The sequence below is a fragment of the Pocillopora verrucosa genome, chromosome 8, assembly GCF_036669915.1.
Source record: "Pocillopora verrucosa isolate sample1 chromosome 8, ASM3666991v2, whole genome shotgun sequence".
Taxonomy (NCBI): Eukaryota; Metazoa; Cnidaria; class Anthozoa; order Scleractinia; family Pocilloporidae; genus Pocillopora; species Pocillopora verrucosa.
In genome coordinates this window covers 17615512-17639844 of record NC_089319.1, presented here as the reverse complement: position 1 = coordinate 17639844, position 24333 = coordinate 17615512, and the positions used below count along the sequence as shown (strand labels likewise).

Genomic DNA, 24333 nt, shown 5'->3' with positions numbered 1-24333 from the left:
CGAAGAATAAGAGTCGTGAGGGATTTATTTAATAAACGCAAACGTTACCTGATCTATTTTAGCGCTCACATCGCACGTCCTCGATTTTGAGTGATACAAGACCGCGTGAAATGACAGCAGTGTATGTAATGGCCTGCCAGACGAGCTGGATTATCATAACCGATCGCGAATGCCTAATAATATGTACCCTCATCCCACCCCTCTTCAAACTCCTATACAACTGATACTTTGATTCCCACCGTAGTCTCCTTTGCAGCCGTCCAGTGTAAGATGCCACTCATCACTTCCATGAAACGAAGTATATTTTTGGGGGCGGAAGGTTGGGAGGGGGGGGGGGGGAGGGATGGGTGGAACGTTTCGTGATATATCAAGACATAGGCACGCTACGCATGCAGGAGTTATTTTTTTGGAAGGGTGGGTTGAGGTAGGACACTTCGAGTAAGATTCTAACGAAAATATCGTTTAATAGAAGGCAAAAAAACCCTTCTAGTTTATCCAGAATTAACAAAGACACAACAAGTTACAACAGCGGTCCGCTTAATACAGGTTTCATTGTATTGTACAGAGTACTCAAGTGTTTAGAAGATTTTTAAATCCGAGCGGTACCTTTCAGCCCATGATTCTAGTTTTATTCGTCCATACTTTTTTTTACTTTTTAAAAAATAAAATTTTACGTCATCCCTTCTGTTTGACGTTCTCATTGTTGCATAAAATCAACCCTTAGAACCTTAAACAATGGAGGTGATTTTTACACGTAATGGCCAGACACGTGTATTTCTGAGAAAAGGCAATGTTCCCTGCAGTTGGTATGTTTCATGCTCCTTAATTAAGACTCATTTGAAGTTACAGTATATTAAAATTTCAAAGGGAATCCACATACAGATCACTCCTGCAATAACATGATTGGCTGGTTACTGATGAAAATATTACAAAAATAAATTTTAGTTCAGTGTGGCCTAACCACTCTCAGTAAGGAAACAAAGGGGGTGAAGAGAATTTACACCAACTTCCCCCAAACCTACGTTCCTCCTCTTCTACATCAGTCAACCCTCAATCCATCCAAGGACTCCAAACTCCACCGAAGTTGTTAGGATTTGCTTTAGGGTCAAGCGGTTGATTTCTTGGTGGGACCATAGTCTCTTTAAATCCTTCGAGCCGCTTCAACATACTTTCTACCAATTCTGTTTCATTTTTAGCAAGATCGACATATTCACAAGGATCATCTGCAACGTTAAACAAACAAGGGCCCGACTCCCTTGTGCACTCCGTCGGAGAACTGGGTGGCTTACCGCAAGTGACAGCAGCGTTCTTCAATGTCGCACCTCGGATTGCATGATTGTAGTTGTCTAGTCCGGGGGGAGCATACCATCCACCCCACGATTTACCTGAGGGAAGGGGAGAGAGACAATCGTAAAGCCACGGTATTGTATACAGCAACGTATGAGGAGTTTATGTCATAAACCGGGTGGGGGATCCGCATCAGAAAAAACTGTACCCAAGATTTTGAGCAGAGAGCACAGTTTTTTCCCACACGGACTAACCTAGACTGGTAAATGACTTTGTTTTTTTTCTTCGGCTAGTTGTGCCACGAATAGTGCATTGTAAAAAGGTGGACCAGTTACGAGCACGTGATTAGAGAATTTAAGATTCTGGCCCACAGAGTTACTTCAGAAAAAAGAAAATCCATGTTTTTTCTTGTATTATCGATTCAATAACCATCACCACAAAAAAAAACAACAACAACAACACAAATTGTACATAGACACTAGCAGTTTAACTAATGAAGTAGACTTCGATATCAAAACTCAGGCTTACTTGTCGTGCTGGCATTGACTATAAGTTTCCAGTCACCAAACCTCAAGGCTGAATATCCACCCATTGGATCTATATTGTGAAGAATTTCCTTGCGAGGTGATTCAGTTGCATTGGAGAGTGTGTCCCACATATCAAAGCCATCCACATCACCCAAATCATGGATATCACCTCCTGCTAAATTATACAGTGTGGGGAGCCAGTCAGTGACATGCATCATTTCCATGCTCACTCGGCCTTTCGTGGACAGCATAGGACTGTGTACGAAACCCGCGCCACGAACACCTCCTAATAAGAGAAAGGTTAGCTTGTTTTTCATCAAAAATTGGACGAAACACTGATGAAATGAGTAATTTCATGGTTTGGTGGCAAAACGCAACCACAGGCGTCCCAAGCTCACGCCTCGAAAGAAAGCACTATTTTTTCATGAATTAAAGTTTCAGAAAGCGTCACGCGTTATGTGACGCGGTGTATAAATATTTCGAAAAATAAACATTTTACACGAAAAATTAATAAAACGTACCCACATCTTCCCCATATTATTCCTTATATCGTGTTCAAATTCTCAACGTTTCCTCTCATAACTTGAGCGTGACGCTTTCGTAAACTTTAATTCATGAAAAAATCGTTAGCTTTCTCTCGAGACGTGAGCTTGTAATGCCTGTGGTAGCACTGACAATTAGCACTATCCTTTAACATTGACAAAACTTGATAGAATCGCGAACATCCCAAAACAACTTTCTTTCTAATGAATAAAATCATGATCTCGTAACCCCTTACCTTCCCATAATGTTGCCTTGACCCCTCTGAGAGGAAAGTTACAAGCTGAGTTCATGTCAAAACCTGCCGCCGGACCGCCATTATCCGTTGTAAATACGATCACTGAATTGTTGTACAATCCCTGGGTTTGGAGTGCATTAATGACCTACACGTACAGAGAGAATTCAGCGGTTGAAATTCAATGGTTAAAGAAATTCACGGAAGTAGTGTAGTTTTAAACTTAAAGTTGCATGCATAATTGCTTTATTTCACTGTTCTCTCAAAATTGCGGCAATGGAGTGCAATGCGACTGAAAGAGTGATTTATGGTTCGTGAAAATGAACTCATACTTTTAGGCATTTTGGTGGCTTCCCTCTTCCCTCACCCTGATATCACAGCGGTCAAAGGTCCTTTTTTGATTGGCTGTTGTGATTACTTTGGGTTTGGATTTACGATAATCGATCGAAAAGTACCTTTCCAACACCCTGATCGAGGGTTGACACCATTGCAGCAAAAATTCTCCTGTTTTCGTCCTCGATGTTGGAAAATTTCTTGATTTCAGATGGTGGCGCTTGCAGTGGCTGAATATAATTCGCACTGTGAACAGCTTGGTATGGAAGATACAAAAACAAAGGCTGAGAAGGGTCATGCTTCTGAATAACATCGATGGCTTTCGCTGTGAAGAGATCGGTACTGTAATTGCCCCAGTCAGTAAAGGCAGGCTGATATTTGAAAAGAAGAAAAAACAAATTATAACGTGGATGAAACAATGGTGGGAAGAGAGAGAGAAATTAAAAAATAAGAATAGGCGAACGATTTGGAAAACATAAGTACAGCTCATCGAATGATGAACCAGCGAATCAACGGACAGACATATTGACGAACCGACGGAACGACGGAACGACGGAACGACGAGCTGACAGACCGACCAAATGTTACCAACGAACCGAATCAAAGAAAATGACGAACAGAAAAAACTGCAGAACAAGCAAACAGACAAAGAACCAAACGCACCACAACGTAAACAGAAGCACGACCAAGTAGTAAACAAGAAAGATACAGAACAATCAACAAACAAGCGAAGAAATGACCAAAGGAGGTGAAAAACGAAGGTTTGAGATGAAATCTCAACTAAAGAGCGGTCTTAGAGGGGACAGCACAAAGGTCTGTAACTGTAAAAAACTCATAGAGCGCTTTACGATCGAGTGTCACCAAACCAACACCAAAGTTAAAAAAGGCCAATCAGAAGAAGGAAAATACCTCGAAGAGCCAATAAGAGCTCAAAGTAAAAATACTGCCTAAGGCGCGGGAAAACGCGGGCGATTAAGTCATAATTGGTTTTAGTTTTGCATCTGATTGGTTGAGAGAGTGGCGGGAGTTTTGTGGACCAATCACAACGCGAAGAAAAGTAAAAGCAAAGAAATCCCAGAATACTTTTGACACTCAATTGAAAATCGCTCTATTGAACATAATTACTTAAATTAATGGAATCCCATATTAACTCTGTATCGATTCAACATTTACCTCCAGGTTATCACGAAGGTCCAATCCCCAACCGAATACTTCTTTGTTTGAATGGTCCCAGTAATCCTCCTTTCCACACCAGTAACCAAAAAAAGAGTCAAATCCTCGTTTTGTAGGAGTGTATTCTGTTTTGAAGAAACCAAGATGCCACTAGAAGACAAAAACAGTAGATAAAAAAAGGGGAAAATAACTGAATGTAAAACTTATGAATAAAAAGGAGGGAAATAAAGAAAAGAATAGATGATTCAATGATTAAGCCTTTAACTCCCAAGATCTGATTGTTAATCTCCCTTTTAGCTGCTACACATATCCTTGTATATTAGCTACAAGAACTTGGTCTTAGATCAAGACAGCAAACCTTTTGAAAATGTAACATGCAAAGGTTTGAATTCAGACAGGGGACAAGAGACCCCCCCTAACAGGGCCTCATAAGAGAGATGCTAATTTTTAATTTGGCTTGTGAGCATCAAAGTGTTATTGGTGGTCTGCTGCCATCTGTTTCGCTTGCAAGCAGGTTCTTGCATTTGGGTTTTGCCTAACAGTACCTTTACAGGCACAGCTGCCTATTACATCATTGGAAGCTGCTTATGGAAAAAAAGCATGGAAACCCCTGGGGTAGAGCTATCATTCATGTCCTGGTTGTTCACAGGGTGGATAATGCTAGCTTCTGGATAAATCTCTATCTGGTTAACACATATCCCCTAGATAGCAGTTAATTTGTTGGATACCGTTATCCGATCTTTGGTAAACCAGGCCCAGGTATACACATGTACATCTGTTAGCAGTATTATCATTAAGGAGAAAAGTAACAAATTGCACAGCTGGTAGAAAGGTGCAAGATTTGTCATTATCACTGTTTGTAATTTGTACCTTCCCAACTGCATGTGTAGCATATCCAAGCTGTTTTAAGTATTGTGGCAAAAGAGTCTCATTCAACCCAAGTCCATAGGGTTGGGAAGCTTGAATAACACTGTGTTGCATACCTAGGTATAAACAATGAACACAGTTATCCCTAAAAGAGCAAACTGTTTTACCTTTCCAACAGCATGTGTGGCATATCCAAGCTGTTTTAAGTGTTGTGGCAAAAGAGTCTCATTCAAACCAAGTCCATAGGGCTGTGCAGCTTCGATAACATAATGCTGCATACCTAAACATATGTATATAATGATCACAGTTATCACTTAGAGTCAGAGTAAATAGTAGCAATTAGCCTGTGATTAGGTCCTTGATGTTCGCACTTTGGGCTTTTTTTATGGCCTTAGGAAAGTGTGAGGACTTGAACAATGCAGCCGGAGTCAGAGGTCTGTGAGGGGTCTAATGTTGATAATTATCAATGCCAAACCCTTACCAAACCTATTCCTAACTTGTCTCTAATCTTCCTACACACAGAGAAACTTGCGTCCTGCAACACTAATTATAAAGACCAGCTTGCAGCCTAGTTTGCAGTCTGAGCATTGAACATGCAATAAAGCTACCAAATAGGGTGGGGTGGGGGAGAAGTTTCTCATAGCTTATTGGTGGTATACAGTAGTGCTAGATGAATTTACCTGTCTTGTAGCCAATATATGACAGCAAAAAGGAAGTTTTACCTTACAAAACATTATTATTTAACTATTGCCTGAATTAACACCATTTTGCTGATCTTTATTTTTTGTCAATGTCTTGGATTAACTTTAAAGTGCTGCATGTTATATCTTTTGTAGCATACACACAATGTGTATAATATACATGATGTCGCATCAATTGGTGTATATTTATGCATGTTATAGTTTTGATAATAAATATTTTGTGTGTTCATGGTGATGAGTTTTGGTCATTTTAACATTATGTCACCTGTATGGATGGGATATCGGCCTGTCATTATAGCACTTCTTGTCGGTGTACATATGTGTTGAACATAATAATTATTGAGAATTATCCCACTGTTGGCTAGTCCATCCAGGTTTGGTGTTGGAATCTGCTCTGAGCCATGAAAACTCACATCATCCCATCCCTAAAAAGAATCATTCAATTAGGTAATTGAATTTATGATTATCATAATTGACCAATCAGAAAATGAGGGCAGAAAATTCAACATATATCAGCTAAAGGATATTCACTTGGTCTAGTGGGAGGGGAGGGGGATGTGTGGGGATCCAGGATTTTTCTCAGGAGGGATGTGCCATGGAAGGAATGAGACATACCTAGTGGATGACATAAAATACTTTTTTAAAAGGGCACAAGACAAAGGAAGACTTAAATCAAGGAAAGACATAAAAATATATAGCAAACACCATACAGCTTAATATTATCATTAAATATCAATTAAAAAAACTGCAAGCCATCTTAGAGGAAGGGGGGGGGGGTGGGAATTCCGTGCACATGTACTCTAGATTTTGCCCCTGTGTAGTTCCAAATTTTATCAGTTTATGATGAAATGCATACTTCTACCAGGTAGGCAGGTGAGGAACTTATAAACTCCACAAGTTAATACTCCACATTCACTCTGACAAAGGGCTGAAGCTCCAAATGTCAGCTTAGAAACTCTTTAGAATGGCCAATTTACATTATCAACTGAGTCAATAATACCAAATTACCTTGTAGCTCCACAAGTATCTTCATATTTGCAATTTCAAAAGAAATTAGATTTATTTAATACTGATTTCCTCTTTGCATGTTTTCATCTTTTTTTTACAATTATCATATTAATTGTCCATTAGGCATTGGACCATATAGTCTCAAAGACATCCAAAATGAGTGATGCTTTTTCAATTCGGATCAAATATCTTGCACTCAGATGTGGAGATATCATGGTAATTTCCTCACATGTGACTCACCAAATCATCAGCGACAATAAATATGATGTGTGGCTTTGAGCTTTGCTTGGTTGCACTTGACAGCAGCAGGCCATGGAGCAACAATGACACAAAGACTGCAATATTCAATGATATCAACTGCATGTTGACTTTCTGTTAATGAGGAAAAAAAATTTTAGGCCTTGGTTGTCTGAAGGGTAGATAACTTGATCCACCAGATAAATTGCTATCAAGTACACGTATATAACACAAATAACTCTTTCCAGCAGATGGCAATTAATTAAACACACTGGGAAGTGTCATTCAATCCTTTGGACAGTTGGGAGCAGAATTACAAAGAAAAGCAGCATCCTAGAAGAACTTTTCAAACAAACTGGAGTACAAACTATTTCTGCATGACCCTTCCAACACACGTACAATTTCTTTTTGAATGAAAGCAATCATCATTGTGGTCTGGACATTCAGCTACAGACAGGCATAAACTAATGTGGCAATTTTGTAATCATACCATGTTTTGCTTTTTTCCAAGAGGTTCACATGAGGTTCTAATGGGTAAATTCAAGGGATCAATAGTAATGTTTCTGCACTCCACTGAGTATACCAACCCTAAACTTTTGTGTCAAATTTTCATGTCACAAAATCCAAAATGTTGATTTTCTTGACAGCAACTTAAAAAAATTGTCTTTGGGGTCAAGCTTTTGCTGGCTTCTGTGAAGAATAAATTGTAACCTTAGAGAAAGATGTTTTTTCGTCTTGTCACGAGCGTGGGGCATGACTGCCTTCCTCAAGGGTTTTGGATAGAAAATGAAATTTCCCATCATAGATTACCATTGGATTTATCAGAACCACTAAGTTTAATTCATCAGCCATCCTTTCCCCTCATTATCCAGCATACTTCACGATTTAAGACAGCTGAATGTAAAGGATGTTTAAATTTGGCTAAAATAAATTGAGTTAATCATGAACTATGCACAATTTTGCCCAGACATCAGCCGATCGAGGTACGAGGAGATTTCGTTCGTTGTTGAAAAAATCTTTCATAATATGTATCAAGCAAAATAGGGCCACTTTAGGGGTGACACAAGAAGTAATAGTCAATTATGTTATGCATGAAGGGCAAATTCAATAGAGGTACGTAGACTCGCACAGACACGATTTTCGTCAATATAATTAAGCAATTACTTTGAGGCAGACATAATATGGATTGCATAACGCATATGTGTGCATGTGCTTCTTTCCTTGGCCAAAGATTATAATCCTAAAGATTACTTAATACCTCCTATAATGCATACGCCACTCTACCTAGCCTTCGGCCGACTTTTGGCAGGATTTTTCGGTCAACACAGACTCGACGCGTAACAGGCACGAGATTGGGGAGAAGATCGATATCAAGTTGCAACGAATCCCTGCGTAGTCTTGGGGAGGAGTTGGACTTAATTCCCATGCTCCATTGGCCATTCCAGGTTTCGCCCTATGTAAGGTCATTCAGGACAGTATAAGATTCAGGTGCTGGATTCTACCCCTGCAGGTTCCGGAATCCATCTCAAATTGGTTTTTTAACGTTCCTTTTAAACAAAGACCAAATTGAGGAAAAATTAAAACTGAAATACACTTTATATAACGCCCCGTGTATGTCGCAAATAAATTGCAGCCTGTACTAAGAAAAGCTTGTTTTCCTGTATGTAATTGGCGACGATGTTCGACATTATGAGATTGCGGATAAAATGGTGTTCAACTAACTCAACTATACTAAAACCTTTGCAAAATCGCGAAAGATCTGTATTTACACGGTAATTTTCTAAGAAAAAGAAATTTTCTAAGAAAAAGTCAACTCACATTGCGTCGGCTATGAATTCTCCAGGGCAATGATTTTATAAAGGGGGCCTGCCGATATTTTCTTCTCTACAAAATGTTGTTTGACCCTAAATTCTGGTAATATCTTACTTTATTTGCACTGAAATGTGATGCGTAATGAAATCTTCAAATTCGTTATTCCGAATGCCAAATATCAAAGAAAGCAGTTTACGTTTAAATGGTAAAAAATCTACTTAGAAATAGACCTCTCCCGGCTCCCATAGGTATCCACATATATATCTTTGTTTAAAGTTTATCGTAATTGGAAACGTGTGGTCCGTCGTCATGTTGGTGTTCTACGAAAATCCTATGGGATTTGAACGCTTCGTTTATGTAAACAATTTCTTTTGTCCCTCCAAATTTGCATACCATTGACCACTTCAGTGAACTGCACTCTGCACTTTGGACACCACATGATGAAATTTTATGATGTTATTTCGAGCTCTTGTTAGCAAAACAAAAATCGCAGGCTCAAGTTTCTCGAGTTCATGGCCCTACACGGCATGTAATTTGTGTGTGACGCTGATTTAGAGGTATGGAATCTTCACATAACAGCCTAAAGAACTTAAGAGTAAAGGAAGAGATACGAGCTAAATCGAACTCTACTGGGAAATAAGGAAGTCGAAGTCGATTTGGTGATAGGTCATGAATGAATTTGTCCGTGTCTCGCAAGCTGTAACAGTCGGAATTCTTCACCGAACAAAGCGCGCTCTACATGGTCTGTACGGTCTGCGTGGTCTGCAGTCTGTGTTTTAGCATGACCGTGGTTGCATGGATGCGCATGAAAGCAGTTAATACGATTTGACATGGATCGTCACCAAATGGATTCTAGATTCATTCTTTAGCGGGATTCTGGATTCCAATGCCCAGTATTCCGGATTCCACGAGCGAAAATTTCCTGGATTCCGGAAACCGGATTACCTTACATGGGGCGACAGGTTACTTCTTTCGTGACCGTCTCGCTGTCACGCACTTCTTGTGTGTCAGAGGGAGGATGAAGCTGTAGCTGGTTATCTTGCGGCTTTTTTCCACGCTTCAGAAGGGTTTAGCGGCGAAGTTGCAAGATGCTCTGCTGATCGTAATCATGGCTGCTTTGAACTAGCGCTTCCACAAGGCTGAAATTAAAATGTGATGATTGCCCGTTTAACCTAGTGTTTGGCAGTGGAACGTCACTCATAGGAAACATAGCCTCCTCACCAGACCTTAAAAACGATATCAAACTGACAACAACCCACAATATCAGACATCGATCCTAAGCTTCGTAAAGTTCATACCACTATTCTTGCATCCCCCGGGCTGAAAAATAACATGGTTTCCTCTTCCACCAGAGCAGTTGGAACGACACCTACCACCCGTAAGTAAGCCCCCCCCCCCCCCCATCTCTTTCCGCCTCATATCAGACCTCAACATACACATTTGGCCACACACTACCAGACCTCGAAATCACGTGGTTTGAGAAATTGTTATGTCTGACCCTTTAATAAACCGCCCAGTTTCTCTGTTAACCTCTTAAACTCTGAGAATGATAAGCATCTAATTTCTCTCTACAGTACCACCCTTGGATCAGATATTACAGTTGTAAGAATAAAGGAAATGATCAACAAGCTCTTGATTATAAGACAAATTATTCTTCAAGGTACCATGGGAAAGGTATAGAGAACAGTATCAAGAACATACAGACTGACGTTAGGGTGTAAAGAGTTAAACTACTCCTTAACAATAGTCAGCTTAGTGGCGAGACGAAATTGTAGCTCATTAGGTGCCAGTTTATTCCATTATTTTACGACAAATTTCAAGGTAATTCTAACCTTGTCTCAGTATCTAATTATATGATGCGTACAGCACTGATCTATTTACTTTTATATAATGAGCTCAGTTATGTACGCATTCTGATTGGTTCTCACTTATGATCTATTGAAGGACAGACGTATTGATGACGTCATCATTAAAACTTTTTTCCCCCCGTATATTTTAATTTTTTATTATATAAAACAAATAGATTCCAAGTTGCCGTGCGTCTGTTCAGTAATAGATCACAGAGGACGTCAGTGACACACTCGGCTGCGCCTCGTGTGTGTCGGAGACTGCGTGATTACTTGCGTGACGTTAATTTTGTCAACAACATTATCGTGGAGTTTCTAATTTGTACATGATTGACGTAACCTCGAATAACCTTTTTCATAGTGCTTAGCAACGATCAATCACAATGTAGAGAATGTAGTATAAGAATTAGGATCTCGTTTCAAGTTGCCAGAGTAGCTCTTTACACGCCTGCTGTAACCGAGTGAATACGCGAGAACGATTAAACAGTTAAACTCAGTCGAGTCTGTTGATTGAGTCCAGTACGTTAGAAGACCGGTTATCCCTAGTAAACGGGGCAAAGTTTACGAAATGTGCCACTTTTTTGTTCTTACCACATTTTGACGTCCTCTTTGATCTATTACTGAACAGACGCACGGCAACTTGGAATCTATTTGTTAAACATATTTCGTTGCTTGTAGCTATCTAATTATTACATTTTCAACATTCAGTATATGGAAATACATCAAAATTCCTAAATTCCACAGACTAACAAATTGAACTTACTTTTTTTAAAGTCCGAAACAATTACGGTCTCCTAAAATTTCAATATGCGTATTAAGATGTGGGATTTCCTTTTCTTCCAAACATTAGATCTTTCACTCAGAAAACAATTATGTTAATTAAAAAAAAAACGAGTCTGGTCACTAGAGTCACAAAAAGAGTTGCTGGTTGTTCAAGTGCACTCCAAGATGGAGAAGTCGATCGTAATCTAAGAAAGGTTAAAAGTACGCTGTGTAAGTTTAGTTTTGTGACGTAAAATTGACACTTTTAAATTGTGATTGAATGAATGCAAGAGCGCTTTCGATTGATTGTCGCCAAAACCAAAGTAATCATGGCGGCCAATCAAAAGGAAGGAAAACACCGAAAAGATAATCCGTACGGATGTCTGGGAGAACATACTTTCGTTTACGAGAATAACAGTTATATCCAAGGGCTTGGACCAGGAGTCTATTTGTTCCCTCATTTTCTCTTAAAAGGGTTTAACTCACAAAGCAAGTTCTCAATCCATCCAAGGAGACCAAACTCCACCGAAGTTGTTAGGATTAGCATTAGGGTCAAAAGGCTTGTTCCTTGGCGGCACCATCGTTTCTCTGTACTCTTTAAGCCAAAGCAACATGCCGTCTACAACATCCGGGTGGTTTTTAGCCTGGTTCACATACTCACACGGGTCAGCTAGAACATCAAACAAGCATGGACCCAACTCGGAGGTACACTCAGGAGGGGAACTTGGCGGTTCGCCACAAGTAACGACAGCATTCTTCAACGACGCATGCGCAGCTCGAGTAGAATGGTAGGAGTATTCAATTCCGGGGGGAGCATACCATCCGCTCCAGTCTGTACCTGGGGATGGGGGAGAGAAACAACGTCATAAGGTGATAACATGTCAGAGTAGTGCTAATGATATGTACAGATGATATGGTCGTGTATTACAACCAAAAGAGATAAGTTACATTTTTGAAGTAAATAAAACCGTCAGGCAAACTGTTTAATTCCAACACCATGCATTAGTGAAGAAGATCGAAGAATAGACAGGCGAAAAACGGAGCGTGTATTAGAAGGAAAGATGCCAAGAATCTTTCCTCTCTCTGCTTTTCCATACCAACGCTGCTTTTTGCTTGCCCACTTTTAATTCACTCAGACGAAGGGCTAACGCTCGAAACGTCAGCTTTGAAACTCTTTACGGTGGCCAATTTACGTTATCAACTCAGTTGATAATACTAATTCACACTTTTTCTATCGCCGTCACTGACCCAGTAACATCTACCGCAGACAACTGCCAGCTCAAACTCTTCCAATTTAATCTTATTCCACTCAGTTGAGATACAAAGGGAGTTGTTACCGAGAAAAATCGACGTTACAATAATACTTACTTATATTGACGAGAAGTTTCCACTGCCTGAACCGTAAAGCCGAGTCACCTCCGACAGGGTCTATGTTGAGAAGAATCTCTTCGCGGGGACATAGAGAAGCATGTGAAATTGTGTCCCACATATCATAGCCATCCACATTACGAAGTTTGTGAATGTCACCTCCCGCTACACTGTACAGTGTGGGAAGCCAGTCAGTCGCATGCATCAAATCCATGCTTACTCGGCCTTTCTGGGCCAGTAAAGGACTGTGTACGAATCCCGCGCCACGAACACCTCCTGTTAAGACATTTGACGATTTTCAATCAACTTACACACTAACCACAAAAACGCATACCACTTCATCAGCATACACGTACTACAGACGAGTAAAACTTTAACCACTAAGGGTGACTTGCATCTACTTTCTCCTTACAAAATTACACATTGGGGAAAGATGTTTTTCACCTTGTCATGAATGTGGGACAAAGAAAAAAAATTGGGAGTTCCCATGAGGAATCGAACCTCAAACCTTCAAATTCCGCGCTCAGATGCTCTACCACAGGACCACAGGGCCACAGAGACCCTATGGTGAGCGAGGCCCAAATTTACGAAGTTCATGTATGACACGCGTCCTGCATACTTCTAGGATCAGCGATGTCTGTAATGTCATGTTTGTGTATAGATTAAGAAAGATGGTGCGTTTGAACTCGGTAAAGAAATAGAGAAAGGTATTTTTTGTCTTTTCACGAGCATGGGACAAAGAAAAAAAACATTACTGATCCTAGCAGTATGCAGGACGTATGAACTTCATAATGGGTCTAGCTCACCATAGGATCTCTGTAGCTCAGTGGTAGAGCATCAGAGCGTAGAATCCGGAGGTCTGAGGTTCAATTCCTCATGGGGACTCAGAATTTTTTCTTTCACCCACACTCTTGACAAGACGGAAAACATGTTTCTCTATTTCTTTAGTGAACTCAAAACTTACCATTTTTCTTAATTTATTAACATCATACATTATCAAACATTATGGTCGCGAGAATAAAGGAAATGATCACCTACTAAAGAAGTTCTGTATTGTTCACCAAATTCTCCTTGTCAGCACCTATTCATATAAGGGTGTAAAGGGTCGAAGGATGATTCGACTCACCTTCCCACAACGTAAATTTTACACCCCTCAGAGGAAAATTACAAGCCATGTTCATATTGAGACCATTAGCAGGACCACCATTGTCTGTCGAGAAGACGATTATTGAGTTGTCGTACAAACCACTCCCTTTGAGTGCATCAACAAGCTGGAATAGAGATTTTTATTTCACTCACTTTTATTTTTATTTAGAGACCTGCAATAAATCACCAACTCTTTTGCCCAAAGCCAGTTTGAAGGCAAGTTTCAAAGTAATAAAAGCACCAAAAACATACACTTAATCAAACAAAGAGAAATATGAACATTTAAAACAAATTCAAAAACCTTGACAGTATAAATTAAACAAGTGTGGTGTGTGTACCTGTCCTACTCTCTGATCAAGGACTGAAACCACTGCTGCAAAGATTCTTCTGTTTTCATCTTTGATGTGGGAGAACTTCTTGATTTCATCTGGAGGAGCCTGGATTGGCTGAATGTAATTTGCACTGTGGACAGCTTGGTAAGGAAGATACAAAAACAATGGCTTGGAAGGGTCATGCTTTTTAATAATGTCTATGGCTCTCTCTGTAAACATATCAGTACTGTACTGGCCCCATTCCGTCCAGACAGGCTGAAATGTATGCTGAAAAGAGATGAGTAGTACAGGTGCATGTAAATAAACACTTTGAACAGTTGTGATATCAACCCTTTACACCCTTACATCAGAATGCATCTTCTCCTTACTGTTCTCTGTACATCCTTGAGGAGCTGACAAGGAGAACTTGTTTAAAAGTCAAGAGTAAAATTGTGAAGTTGGTGATCATTTTCTTTATTCTCGTGACCTTGATGTCTGTTTCAAGAGGAATATTGTAGGGAGAAATTAGATGCTAGTCACTCTTATGGGTCAAAGGGTTAAATATAATAAGGATTAAAATAAATTAGTTCTTGATAAACAGATTTACCTCTGTATCGTTGTGAAGATCTAATCCCCATCCATACATTTCATCATTTGAATGGTCCCAATAATCTTCCTTTGCACTGTAATAACCAAAGAAAGTGTCAAATCCTCTCCTTGTGGGAGTGTAGTCTGTTTTGAAGAAACCAAGATGCCACTGGAAAAAAATGCATGAAAACAAGACATACACATTAATTTATACAGCTTGCATTGCAATTTGAGAGGCATGCAAAGCCATGGGAAGGAGGAAACATATGACAGGACCATATTTTTTACCATTTTTTTTACCCTCTCCCCAAAACTTACGATATACTATTCCCCCAAAGTTAGCAGCACCACAGTAGATGGCAGTATACATTCCCATTTTTTCCCACAGAGTGGTTTTGGCTGCCAATAAAGTAAAACTTGGAAGAGCTACTGACAGTAAAGTTATTAGGCATAATTTTTTCAATTGTTATGGTTTAACTATTACCTTTCCAACAGCATGCGTAGCATATCCAAGTTCTTTAAGGTACTGTGGTAAAAGAGTCTCGTTCAAACCAAGGCCAAAGGGCTGACTAGCTAATATAACATCATGCTGCATTCCTTAGTAATAATCAGGAAAACAAGAAAAGTTTTTTATATGTGGTTTGGTTGAAATGAGTTTGATTGCATTAATAATGAAATGTACTTTCTAGATGACTATGTTGTCTTTCAGTGTACCATATATATGCCTTGTTGACCAAGCCTGAGGCCAAGATGGTTCAATATTAGCCAAGTTCTTTTTGTGCGCTTTTCATATTCAGCCATCTTTAATGAACAAGCTTTGTCAATAATGTTCTGATCAATTTCAAGCTTCAACGTCTCCCTCCACTTTCAACATATCACTGTTGTCCATACCTGGGGGGGTAGGGAATTTGAACCCAAATTAAATGTTGAGTCTTTCCAGGAGACTACAAGTATTATATCCTTAAATAAGGAGGTGTTTAAGGTACTGTGGTGTTCGGATGGCACGAGAAACGGAGATATATTCTTTGATTTCAACACAGAACTTTTAATAACTTCTAACATGTGTCGTCGCCATTACCGGAAGTGATCATACATCGAATCATGAACGGAAGCGAGGCTGAATTAATGTAAACGTAAATCGAAAACAGCACATCTCCCCCTTTAAGATAATAAAAGAGAAACTACTTAGACATACTTGTTTCTTATCTAGCGTGAAATTCAAAATCAAAACAACGTCAATCAAATGTCCTCAAGTAATCGTCATTTTGTTAAGAAACACATCCTGGGTAGCTATTGTCGTTTGTCTCTGCACTAAGTCTCTCACACACTAGAATACGCGTTCATAGTTATGACTTTCTGTCTGAGAAACCAGAGAAAATCTGGCCAGAAAGTATAACTTCACTTATGGCACATAATCCTTCAATCTAGATGAGGGCTTAGATTGACGGCCAGATCTGGTGTACACTTTTGATGTGCCAGTTCCTTCTGCAGTGTTAGCAGTTTGGGGTGAAGGAAGTTTAGGTGATGGAGGTACTGGCACCGGTGTGGGTTTGGCTGGAGATGTAGCTGCAGCTGGGGGTGGGGGTGGTATCTTGTTGATCTGTACTCTATTCCTTCTATATGACCCAGTGTCCGTATGGATCACATAAGAACGAGGTGTGCACTTCTCCACTACTATTCCAGACTGTCCTCTGTCTTGTACCATCACTTCATCTCCCTTCTCTAAGGGAACAAGAGGCCTCGCTGAATGCCTTCTGTCAAAGTGCAGCTTCTGTTTGGTTTTGTGATTGTCTTCAAACTGACGTAGGGCATGATTCTGCACAAGGTTTGGGGACAGCTGAGACGGGGCCACCGGCACTTTGGTTTTTAGCCTCCTTGACATCATTAGCTCAGCTGGAGAATAACCATTAGCCAATGGTGTCGCTCTATACTGTAGCAAAGCAAGATAAGGATCTTGAGAGCCAGCTAGGAGACGTTTAGCTGTTTGCACTGCTCTCTCTGCTTCACCGTTGCCTGAAGCATGACCTGGGCTGCTAGTGACATGTCGAAACCCGTAATCTAAAGTGAACATCTTAAATTCCCTTGATGTATAGTAGCTGGCATTGTCAGATTTTACTTGATCTGGAATTCCGAATCTGGAAAATGCACGTTTCATCCTGTCTATGACCTCTGCTGAGGCGGTTGAACTCAGACTAGCTACCTCTATCCATCTGGAGTAGTAATCAATCATTACTAAATACAGTCTTTATTGAGTTCATAGACATCAGTGGCTATGTATTGCCATGGTCGTTGTGGGAGCATGGTAGGAACTAGAGGTTCTGGAGGATTTTTCCTGTTAGACTGACACTTGCGACAGTTTTCAATTAACTCCTCTATATTCTTCATCATGCTTGGCCACCACACTGTGTTTCTGGCCAATGCCTTGCACTTGACAATCCCTTGGTGACCGTCGTGGATCTTATCCAGGACTTCCAATTTCATAGACGATGGTATAACGACTCGAGGTCCCATCATCAACAGCCCTTTAACCACTGTCAGCTCTGCTCTATGAGCAAAATAAGGGCTGACTAAACCCTTGACATTATGTTTTTCAGGCCAACCTTCAGCTACATAGTTCATAATTTGCCTGCATGCTTCATCCTCCTGTTGATGGATCATAATATCATCTAATTTGCTATCACTGATAGGCATTCCAGCTATGACTTGATGAGCATATAAGTTCACTTCCTCATGAAATGAATCACCTGATTTGGCTGGTGTTGGAGAACGGGATAGCGTGTCGGCAGTGTACAACAGTTTTCCTGGCACATGAACAGGTGTGAACGAGTATCTCATGAGCCTCATTCTCATTCGTTGAATACGTACGGGTAGTTGATCCAACTCCTTCGTGGATAGCAGTGGTACAAGAGGCTTATGATCAGTCTCTAGTATAATATCCTTTCCCAGAATGTAATCTGTGAATCGTTCACATGCGAAGGTACTAGCTAAGGCCTCCTTTTCAATCTGGGCGTACCTTTTCTCTACATCCAGAAGGCTTTTGGACGCATACGCCACTGGCGCCCACCTGTCACCGTGCTTTTGCAAAAGCACTCCGCCAAGTCCGTATGAAGACGCATCTGGGCCCGGTTGTTCAAAACTGCGATTAGCGCTAATCCACGATTAAATAGGCTAATCGCCGATTAAATTTAAGTCGCCGATTAGTTTCTGTTGTTCAAAGCCCGATTATTCCTAACCTCCGATCAAACCAAGGGTTAAATCTAACCCTGCTCGCTAGGTGGATTAAATCCTTAATCGGCAGATTAAAAAATAAAAATCACAACATGGCTGACTTGTTGTATGGTTGTGTTGGTGTTGATGGGCGAAGAAAAAGGAAGCAAAGAGAGTTTAGGAGCATCGGTTTCACGATAGATGGATATACAGACGAAGAATTAAGAGCAAGGCAGACTTTTCGGGCGCCATTTGTTTTTTTGTTTACATCGGAGTACATGTAAAAGAAAATAAGAAAGAAACAAAATTCTGAAGTCCGTTAATTTTCACTTTGCTTTGTGCGAAGTATACATTTTATGCAAGGTATGGACATTGAGAGGTATTACAATAATGTTTCCATTTATAAACTTACCTGTTTCAAACCCCTGTAACCCAGTAAATGACGGTGTGTCACTGAACATGTTTATTATTTTTAAACTGGCTTCTGATGGGTTCGGGGGAGCAGGGCCACCATCTGTCTTCTTCTGTTCACTTTTAAAGGAACTGAATTCTCTTTTTGCGTGACTCTGGAGGTTTTTCCACTTGTCTCGTACTTCCTGCGTTGATCTTGCTGTCACACCGACGGCGTTTACCGCCTCCGAGATTTCTTCCCAAATCTTGTTTTTTTTTGCATTTGTTATACTGTTGGTAAATTTACTTTGAAGAATGTCCATATTTTCTTCAAATTTTTCTGTTAAAACGGAAATTTCAGCGGGTGAAAAGTTTGCTTTCCCCCCTTTTTCGCTGGAGAAGCCATATTGACAAAAATAAATTTCCGGCAATTTTATGACGTAAACTGGCACAAAATAAATTATAATTAATTAATATAATTCATTTTATGCTTAATCGCGGATTAGTAAATCGACCGAGTAATCTCCCTTTGAACAACCGTTTTTTAACCAACGATTAACTAACCCACGATTAAGAAATTTAATCGCCGATTAGGCCTAATCGGCGATTAGTTTAATCGCGGTTTTGAACAACCGGGCCCTGCTGACACCTTGGTCTCTAGTGAAGGATCATATATTTGCAACACTGGGCTGCTCGTCAAGCATTGTTTAATCTCTTTAAAAGCCTGTTCCTGTGCTGGACCCCAGCACCATGCACTGTGAGAGCTCAAGAGTTCACGTAGAGGTTGTGTCATAGTAGCAAGGTTGGGTACAAACTTCATGAGCTGGTTCACTGTACCCATCAGACCTCTTACCTCACTCACATTCTCTGGAGCACGCATTTTCAATATAGCCTCAACCTTCTCTGGAGAGCTTTCCACACCATTAACTCCGATCCGATGACTTAGAAAGTCAATCTGGCTTTTGCTGAATTGGCACTTATCCTTATTCAAGGTGACACCTGCTGCTTTCAGCCGTGTTAATGTCTGTACGAGTCTCTCGTCATGTTCCTCCTGGTTCTTTCCGAACACGACAATGTCATCCATGAGACATACCACACCTTGTTGACCACCTAGTATTCGGTAGATCTCACTCTGAAACTTCTCAGGGCCAGATTTGATACCGAAGGGAATTCGCTTGTATCGAAATCGACCAAATGGTGAGATGAACGTGGTCAGTTTCCTTGAATCTTCATCCAAGCAGATTTGGTGGAAGCCCGTATTGGCATCCAGTTTAGAGAAAACCTTAGCACCTCCCATCAGAGCAATTGTATAATCCACTGTGGGGAGCATGATTCTTTCTCTCTTCACTACTTCGTTAAGCTTCGTGAGATCCACACAGATCCTCACTTTGCCATTTCCTTTAGGCACCACGACCATAGGAAAACACCATTCCGATGGTTCTGTGCACCGTTCTATAACATCTAGCTCGATAAGCTTGTCAAGTTCAGCTTTGGCTAGAGGAAGTAGTGGAATAGATATCCTCCTGGGAGTCATCACACTGTATGGCTCTGCGTTTTGCTCGATCTTAATCTTATATTCTCCTTCTAGCTTTCCTAAGCCTTTGAACATTGATCCGAACTCCGCTGACTGGATAGGATCTGACGTAACTTTTCCAATGAACTTAACGACACCTAGATCTGCACAAGCGTCTCTACCTAGCAATAGAGAGCCTTTGGGGAACACATATATATCCTCTGTGATTGTCTGATCACCTTTCTTTAGTTCTGCAGTAAAGAATCCAAGAGTTGAAAGGTTGCTTTGATCTGGGCCACTAAGAGGCCTGTCAGGCTTCTGCAAAATGAAGTGTGAAAACTGTGTATCATACACAGCTTTGGAAATGACTGTCACATCTGCTCCAGTATCAACAGCAAATTTCAGGCTCTGACCTGACACCTGGACTTCCGTAAACCATGCACTCCTACGTTTCCTGTTGTTGATACTCTCAATAGAGTAACTTTCATCACTGATGCTTCCTAAGAAGTAGTACTCATCTGAGTCAGACTGCACTTCTGCTACCTCTTGTACAGACCCTTTTCCTTTACTACTCCTGCAGACCTTGCCCCAATGTCCTGGGCGTTTGCACTTGTTACATTTACTGTCTTTTGCAGGGCATCTTTCTCTGGGGTGCACCTCCTTTCCACACCACCGGCATGACCGGCTATTCGACGCCTGGGAGCAATTTGATGCACTTCTTTGCTGCCCGTTACTACGTGGTCCCTTGTCACGAGGGCCTCCTTTCCGCCTATGTTGAACTGCCTGCACTTTAGAAGTCTCTCCTTTTATATCCTGAGCCCACCTTCCAGAACATTCTTCTGCTCTACACTCATTTATCGCTTTTTCTAAAGTCAGTTCACCATCTCTCAACAGCCGTGCTCTGACCTTATCACTATTTATACCCAATACGATCTTATCTCTGACAAAATCGTCCTTTAGTTCACCGTAGGCACACGTAGACACGAGAGTGTTAATTTGTGATAAGAAATTATCGAAACTCTCACCTTCTGATTGCGTATACCTGTGAAACTTGTAACGTTCATAAGTAACATTTGTTTTCGGCGTGCAGAACCTCTGGAATTTCTCCAGAATTAATTCCGGATCCAGTTTGTCCTCTGCTGGTACATGTTCCTCCCCTTCGGGGTCACCTACCGCTGGAGCCCATGTGAAGCCATTGTAGATTTTCAGCGCCTCCTCACCTGCGAGATTTAGCAGTATAGCACTTCTCCTTTCCTTACTGGCAGTAGATAATCCAATGGCGTTCACATATAATTCGTACTGCTGCTTGAACAACTTGAAATTCTCACTTGCATTTCCCGATAGACAAAGAGCTTTCGGTGGTGGAAGATTCGTAGCCATATTTCCGCGTAATTCCTGATCACTGATCGCTAAATATCCGTTCTGGACACAGTTTATATCTTCTTGTTCACTCCTGACACCATGTGGTGTTCGGATGGCACGAGAAACGGAGATATATTCTTTGATTTCAACACAGAACTTTTAATAACTTCTAACATGTGTCGTCGCCATTACCGGAAGTGATCATACATCGAATCATGAACGGAAGCGAGGCTGAATTAATGTAAACGTAAATCGAATACAGCACAGGTACATATTTCACTTCAGCTAAGGAATGACTCAGAAAAAAAGGTCCACAAGGTCTTGGTTTTATAGCTTGGTCAACATGAAGAAAGTTACTGTTTCTGATTATGCCTTTTACACAAAAAATAGGTGGGACATTTGCACATAATTTTTGCCTCAAGGGGAGGGGGGATGGAATTTGAACAAACCAATCTTCAACAGTTCAAATGCCTGAGGGGGGGGGGGTTGCCTGAGGAGGAGAATGTTGAAGCTTTAACTAATGGATGTATAAATGATTTATCATATAATAACAAAAAGATTTTGGTTCAATAAGAATCACAAATGACTTGCTTTTTTTTAGTTCTGGCGAAGAGAGTCGGTTTTGTACCAAATTTAAGTCATGAAACTTCTTTAATGTGTCTTCCTTGTTACTACTGTCTTCCGCTGCTTTTTACAATTTAACTCTTGATATTGTGCAAAATGTCAGGCGTTGAAGCAACCTGCTTCACACAATATTTTTTCTCTTGTGTGGGATCAATGCAGGTAATCCCAAACAGCAAAGATGGGCTAAGGTGGCCAATCAGAACACAAGATTTGATTCATCTTGCCCATGGGCATTGTTAGCCATACAGTGATGAAAGCTTATGCAGTGTTGAGAACAGTCAACATGGTCTTACATTTCAGTCAATCACACTGAAAATCTGACAATAATCTTCCCCTAAAATAAAAGACATAGCACACAACATATTTACCTGGAAAGGATGCATAACCTTTCAAAATGGAATTCAGGAAAATAACAAACAAACAACACAGAAACCAAGCAATACCACAGGAGTGATATAAGTAATGACAGAGATACTACCCTTTTCTTTGGAAAAAAAAAGGGGACTAACAAACATCGTCTAACACTCACCTGTATGGATGGGATATCGGCCTGTCATTATAGCACTTCTTGTTGGTGTACAAAGACACTGCACATAATAATTGTTGAGAATTACCCCACTGTTAGCCAGTCCATCCAGGTTTGGAGTTGGAATCTGCTCTGAGCCATGAAAGCTCACATCATCCCATCCCTAAAAGAGCAATAGAACATTGAGCAATGGTTGAAGAAAAACTTGAGAGTCCCTTGAAACTTGATATCTCTCTTGGGGACCAAAGGGTTAAGAGAGTGTCTCTGTAATAGCGGTCCGGTCGATTTTGCTAGAGACACGGATTTCGCTCGTTTCTCGTGTGTTGTAAGACATTCATGTACCTATATTAAAACCACAATCAGTTTGATCGGATCTCTTTATTTTTCAGAGTTTTACGGAAATTAAATTTCACTCGAGCGAAGGCTTGTCGTGACACTTTTCAAGACTTTAATTTCATACAACTTTGGAGGACAATTTACAAAAAACTACGGAACTCAGCAAAAAACAAATACCACAGCCATGTATATTAACTCTATCTTATCTATCGAGGCGACTTTTGTAAACATCACGTGTCAATCAAGGAAACAGGAAGACTTGAATGACACCTTATCGGTTCGCCTAAATCAAACACGCCAAAACCGATCAAATTCAAGGTAAATTTTTGAAAAAGTGAGGCGTTCTTAACTGATCCAACTAACATAGCTAGGAAGTAGGTGCCATAGAAAAGATAACTACAGAAAAAAACTTTGCGGCCCGACCTTTACGAGAACTTTATAACTCCGTGAACTTACCTAATTTTCGGCAATCTCCAAGTTTGGCCGCCATTTTGAGGGACTTGTCAACATGAAGCGTAACCGATATAAATCAAGCAGGTAAATCTAAAACCGTCAGAAATACATATGAAAGCAATTCAAATGAACTTTTCTTTCAATTCAAGCGGAAAAATTTGAAATTGTTCGTTAAACTTACAATCCTCATGCGACAATTTCTTTCAAAAATTCAAACACTACAACTAGTGTTCGAATTCCCCTCGTCGATTCCACCGCAAGAAATAACCTGTGCCACCCAAGCTTCGACTTCTGAAGTTGCTCCTCGAATCAAGTAACATAACTGCTTCATCTTCGCGGCAATATCGCGCTGGTATTTTGATTTTCCGATCGACAAGAACGGTGATCAGGAATCTATCGGTTTGTTTACCTGGTAAACGTGACCGCTGACCAGCCGCTAAGTGAAAACAGCATAGCGCAGGGTGGGGTGGTTGGCGGGCTTATCGTCATAAGATATTCGAATGCATGCTCAAAAAGCTTTAGGACTATCAGTGAAGGCATGCTTCGTGGTACAGACAATTTTTATTTTATTCTCATAACTTTCTCCTTTAAATTAGAACTGGTATTAATTAATAGAGTTATCAATATATTTTTAACCGGGTATCCATATAACCTTTTTGCTTTTTTGTCATCAGTGGTATAAAATAAAATGTATTTTCCACCAGAACCTTTTATTTATGCCCCATTGCACGGAATGAACACTATACTTAGAATGTTTGCTCTAAGTAATTTTTTCTGTTCCCAATAATGTATGCAAAGTGATAGAGATTTGATTCATTCCGCTGACACGTTCTTAAAAAGTTATGGCGCGTGCAGGTTTTTTCTATCAAAAGTCGCGCGTGCAACACACCGGAATTGAAAATTCGTCGTAAAATTCCACAAACCTTAGAATGAGTTTAGGCAACTTTGACTTCTGGCGAGATTTGTTAATAACTATGATAATCGTCATCATTAGCGGACGGTGCTTTTTGCCCATTGTTGTCATCATTATCGTTATCACGCCGGAAGAAGTATAAAGCCGGCATGTCGCCTTACCTAGCTACACAGAAAATTGTTCTCTCTTTTGTTCCCCTTGGATCCTGGAAACTGTTACTATTAAGACGATCAACAAGAAAGCCTTTATAATTATAGAAACTTTTGA

At 40.4% G+C, this 24333-nt stretch overlaps 2 protein-coding genes across 4 annotated transcripts in view; both read right to left on the bottom strand.

The window, feature by feature from the left end:
* Positions 1–444: 444 nt before the first annotated feature.
* On the bottom strand, positions 445–8337 carry LOC131795474 (arylsulfatase B). Of its 2 annotated transcripts, none has more exons than XM_066171310.1 (9): positions 8167–8337; positions 6912–7043; positions 5929–6088; positions 4966–5078; positions 4096–4245; positions 3045–3293; positions 2593–2737; positions 1816–2100; positions 445–1385 (listed from the first exon to the last, which is right to left on the bottom strand). In XM_066171310.1, the coding sequence occupies exons 2-9, from the start codon at positions 7032–7034 to the stop codon at positions 1051–1053; spliced, it is 1560 nt and encodes a 519-aa protein (XP_066027407.1). In that variant the 5' UTR covers positions 7035–7043; positions 8167–8337; the 3' UTR covers positions 445–1050. The 2 variants fall into 2 exon arrangements, with proteins under 2 accessions (XP_066027407.1, XP_058969038.2); XM_059113055.2 differs by lacking the exon at positions 4966–5078 and adding an exon at positions 5130–5242 and having other exon boundaries at positions 8167–8335.
* A 2029-nt stretch (positions 8338–10366) lies between these two features.
* The window catches only part of LOC131795434 (arylsulfatase B-like), a 17460-nt gene continuing 3493 nt past the window's right edge, over positions 10367–24333 (bottom strand). The window contains exons 1-9 of one of the 2 annotated variants that reach the window (XM_059113000.2): positions 23335–23475; positions 23157–23243; positions 22368–22527; positions 15227–15339; positions 14762–14911; positions 14182–14442; positions 13824–13968; positions 12698–12973; positions 10367–12167 (exon numbers count right to left, since the gene is read on the bottom strand). In XM_059113000.2, coding sequence (XP_058968983.2) covers positions 11827–12167; positions 12698–12973; positions 13824–13968; positions 14182–14442; positions 14762–14911; positions 15227–15339; positions 22368–22395 — 1314 coding nt within the window. In that variant the 5' untranslated portion in view covers positions 22396–22527; positions 23157–23243; positions 23335–23475 and the 3' untranslated portion in view covers positions 10367–11826. Of the gene's footprint in view, positions 12168–12697; positions 12974–13823; positions 13969–14181; positions 14443–14761; positions 14912–15226; positions 15340–22367; positions 22528–23156; positions 23244–23334; positions 23476–24333 lie in introns of those variants that run through there. The other variant, XM_059112998.2, reaches the window with a different exon arrangement.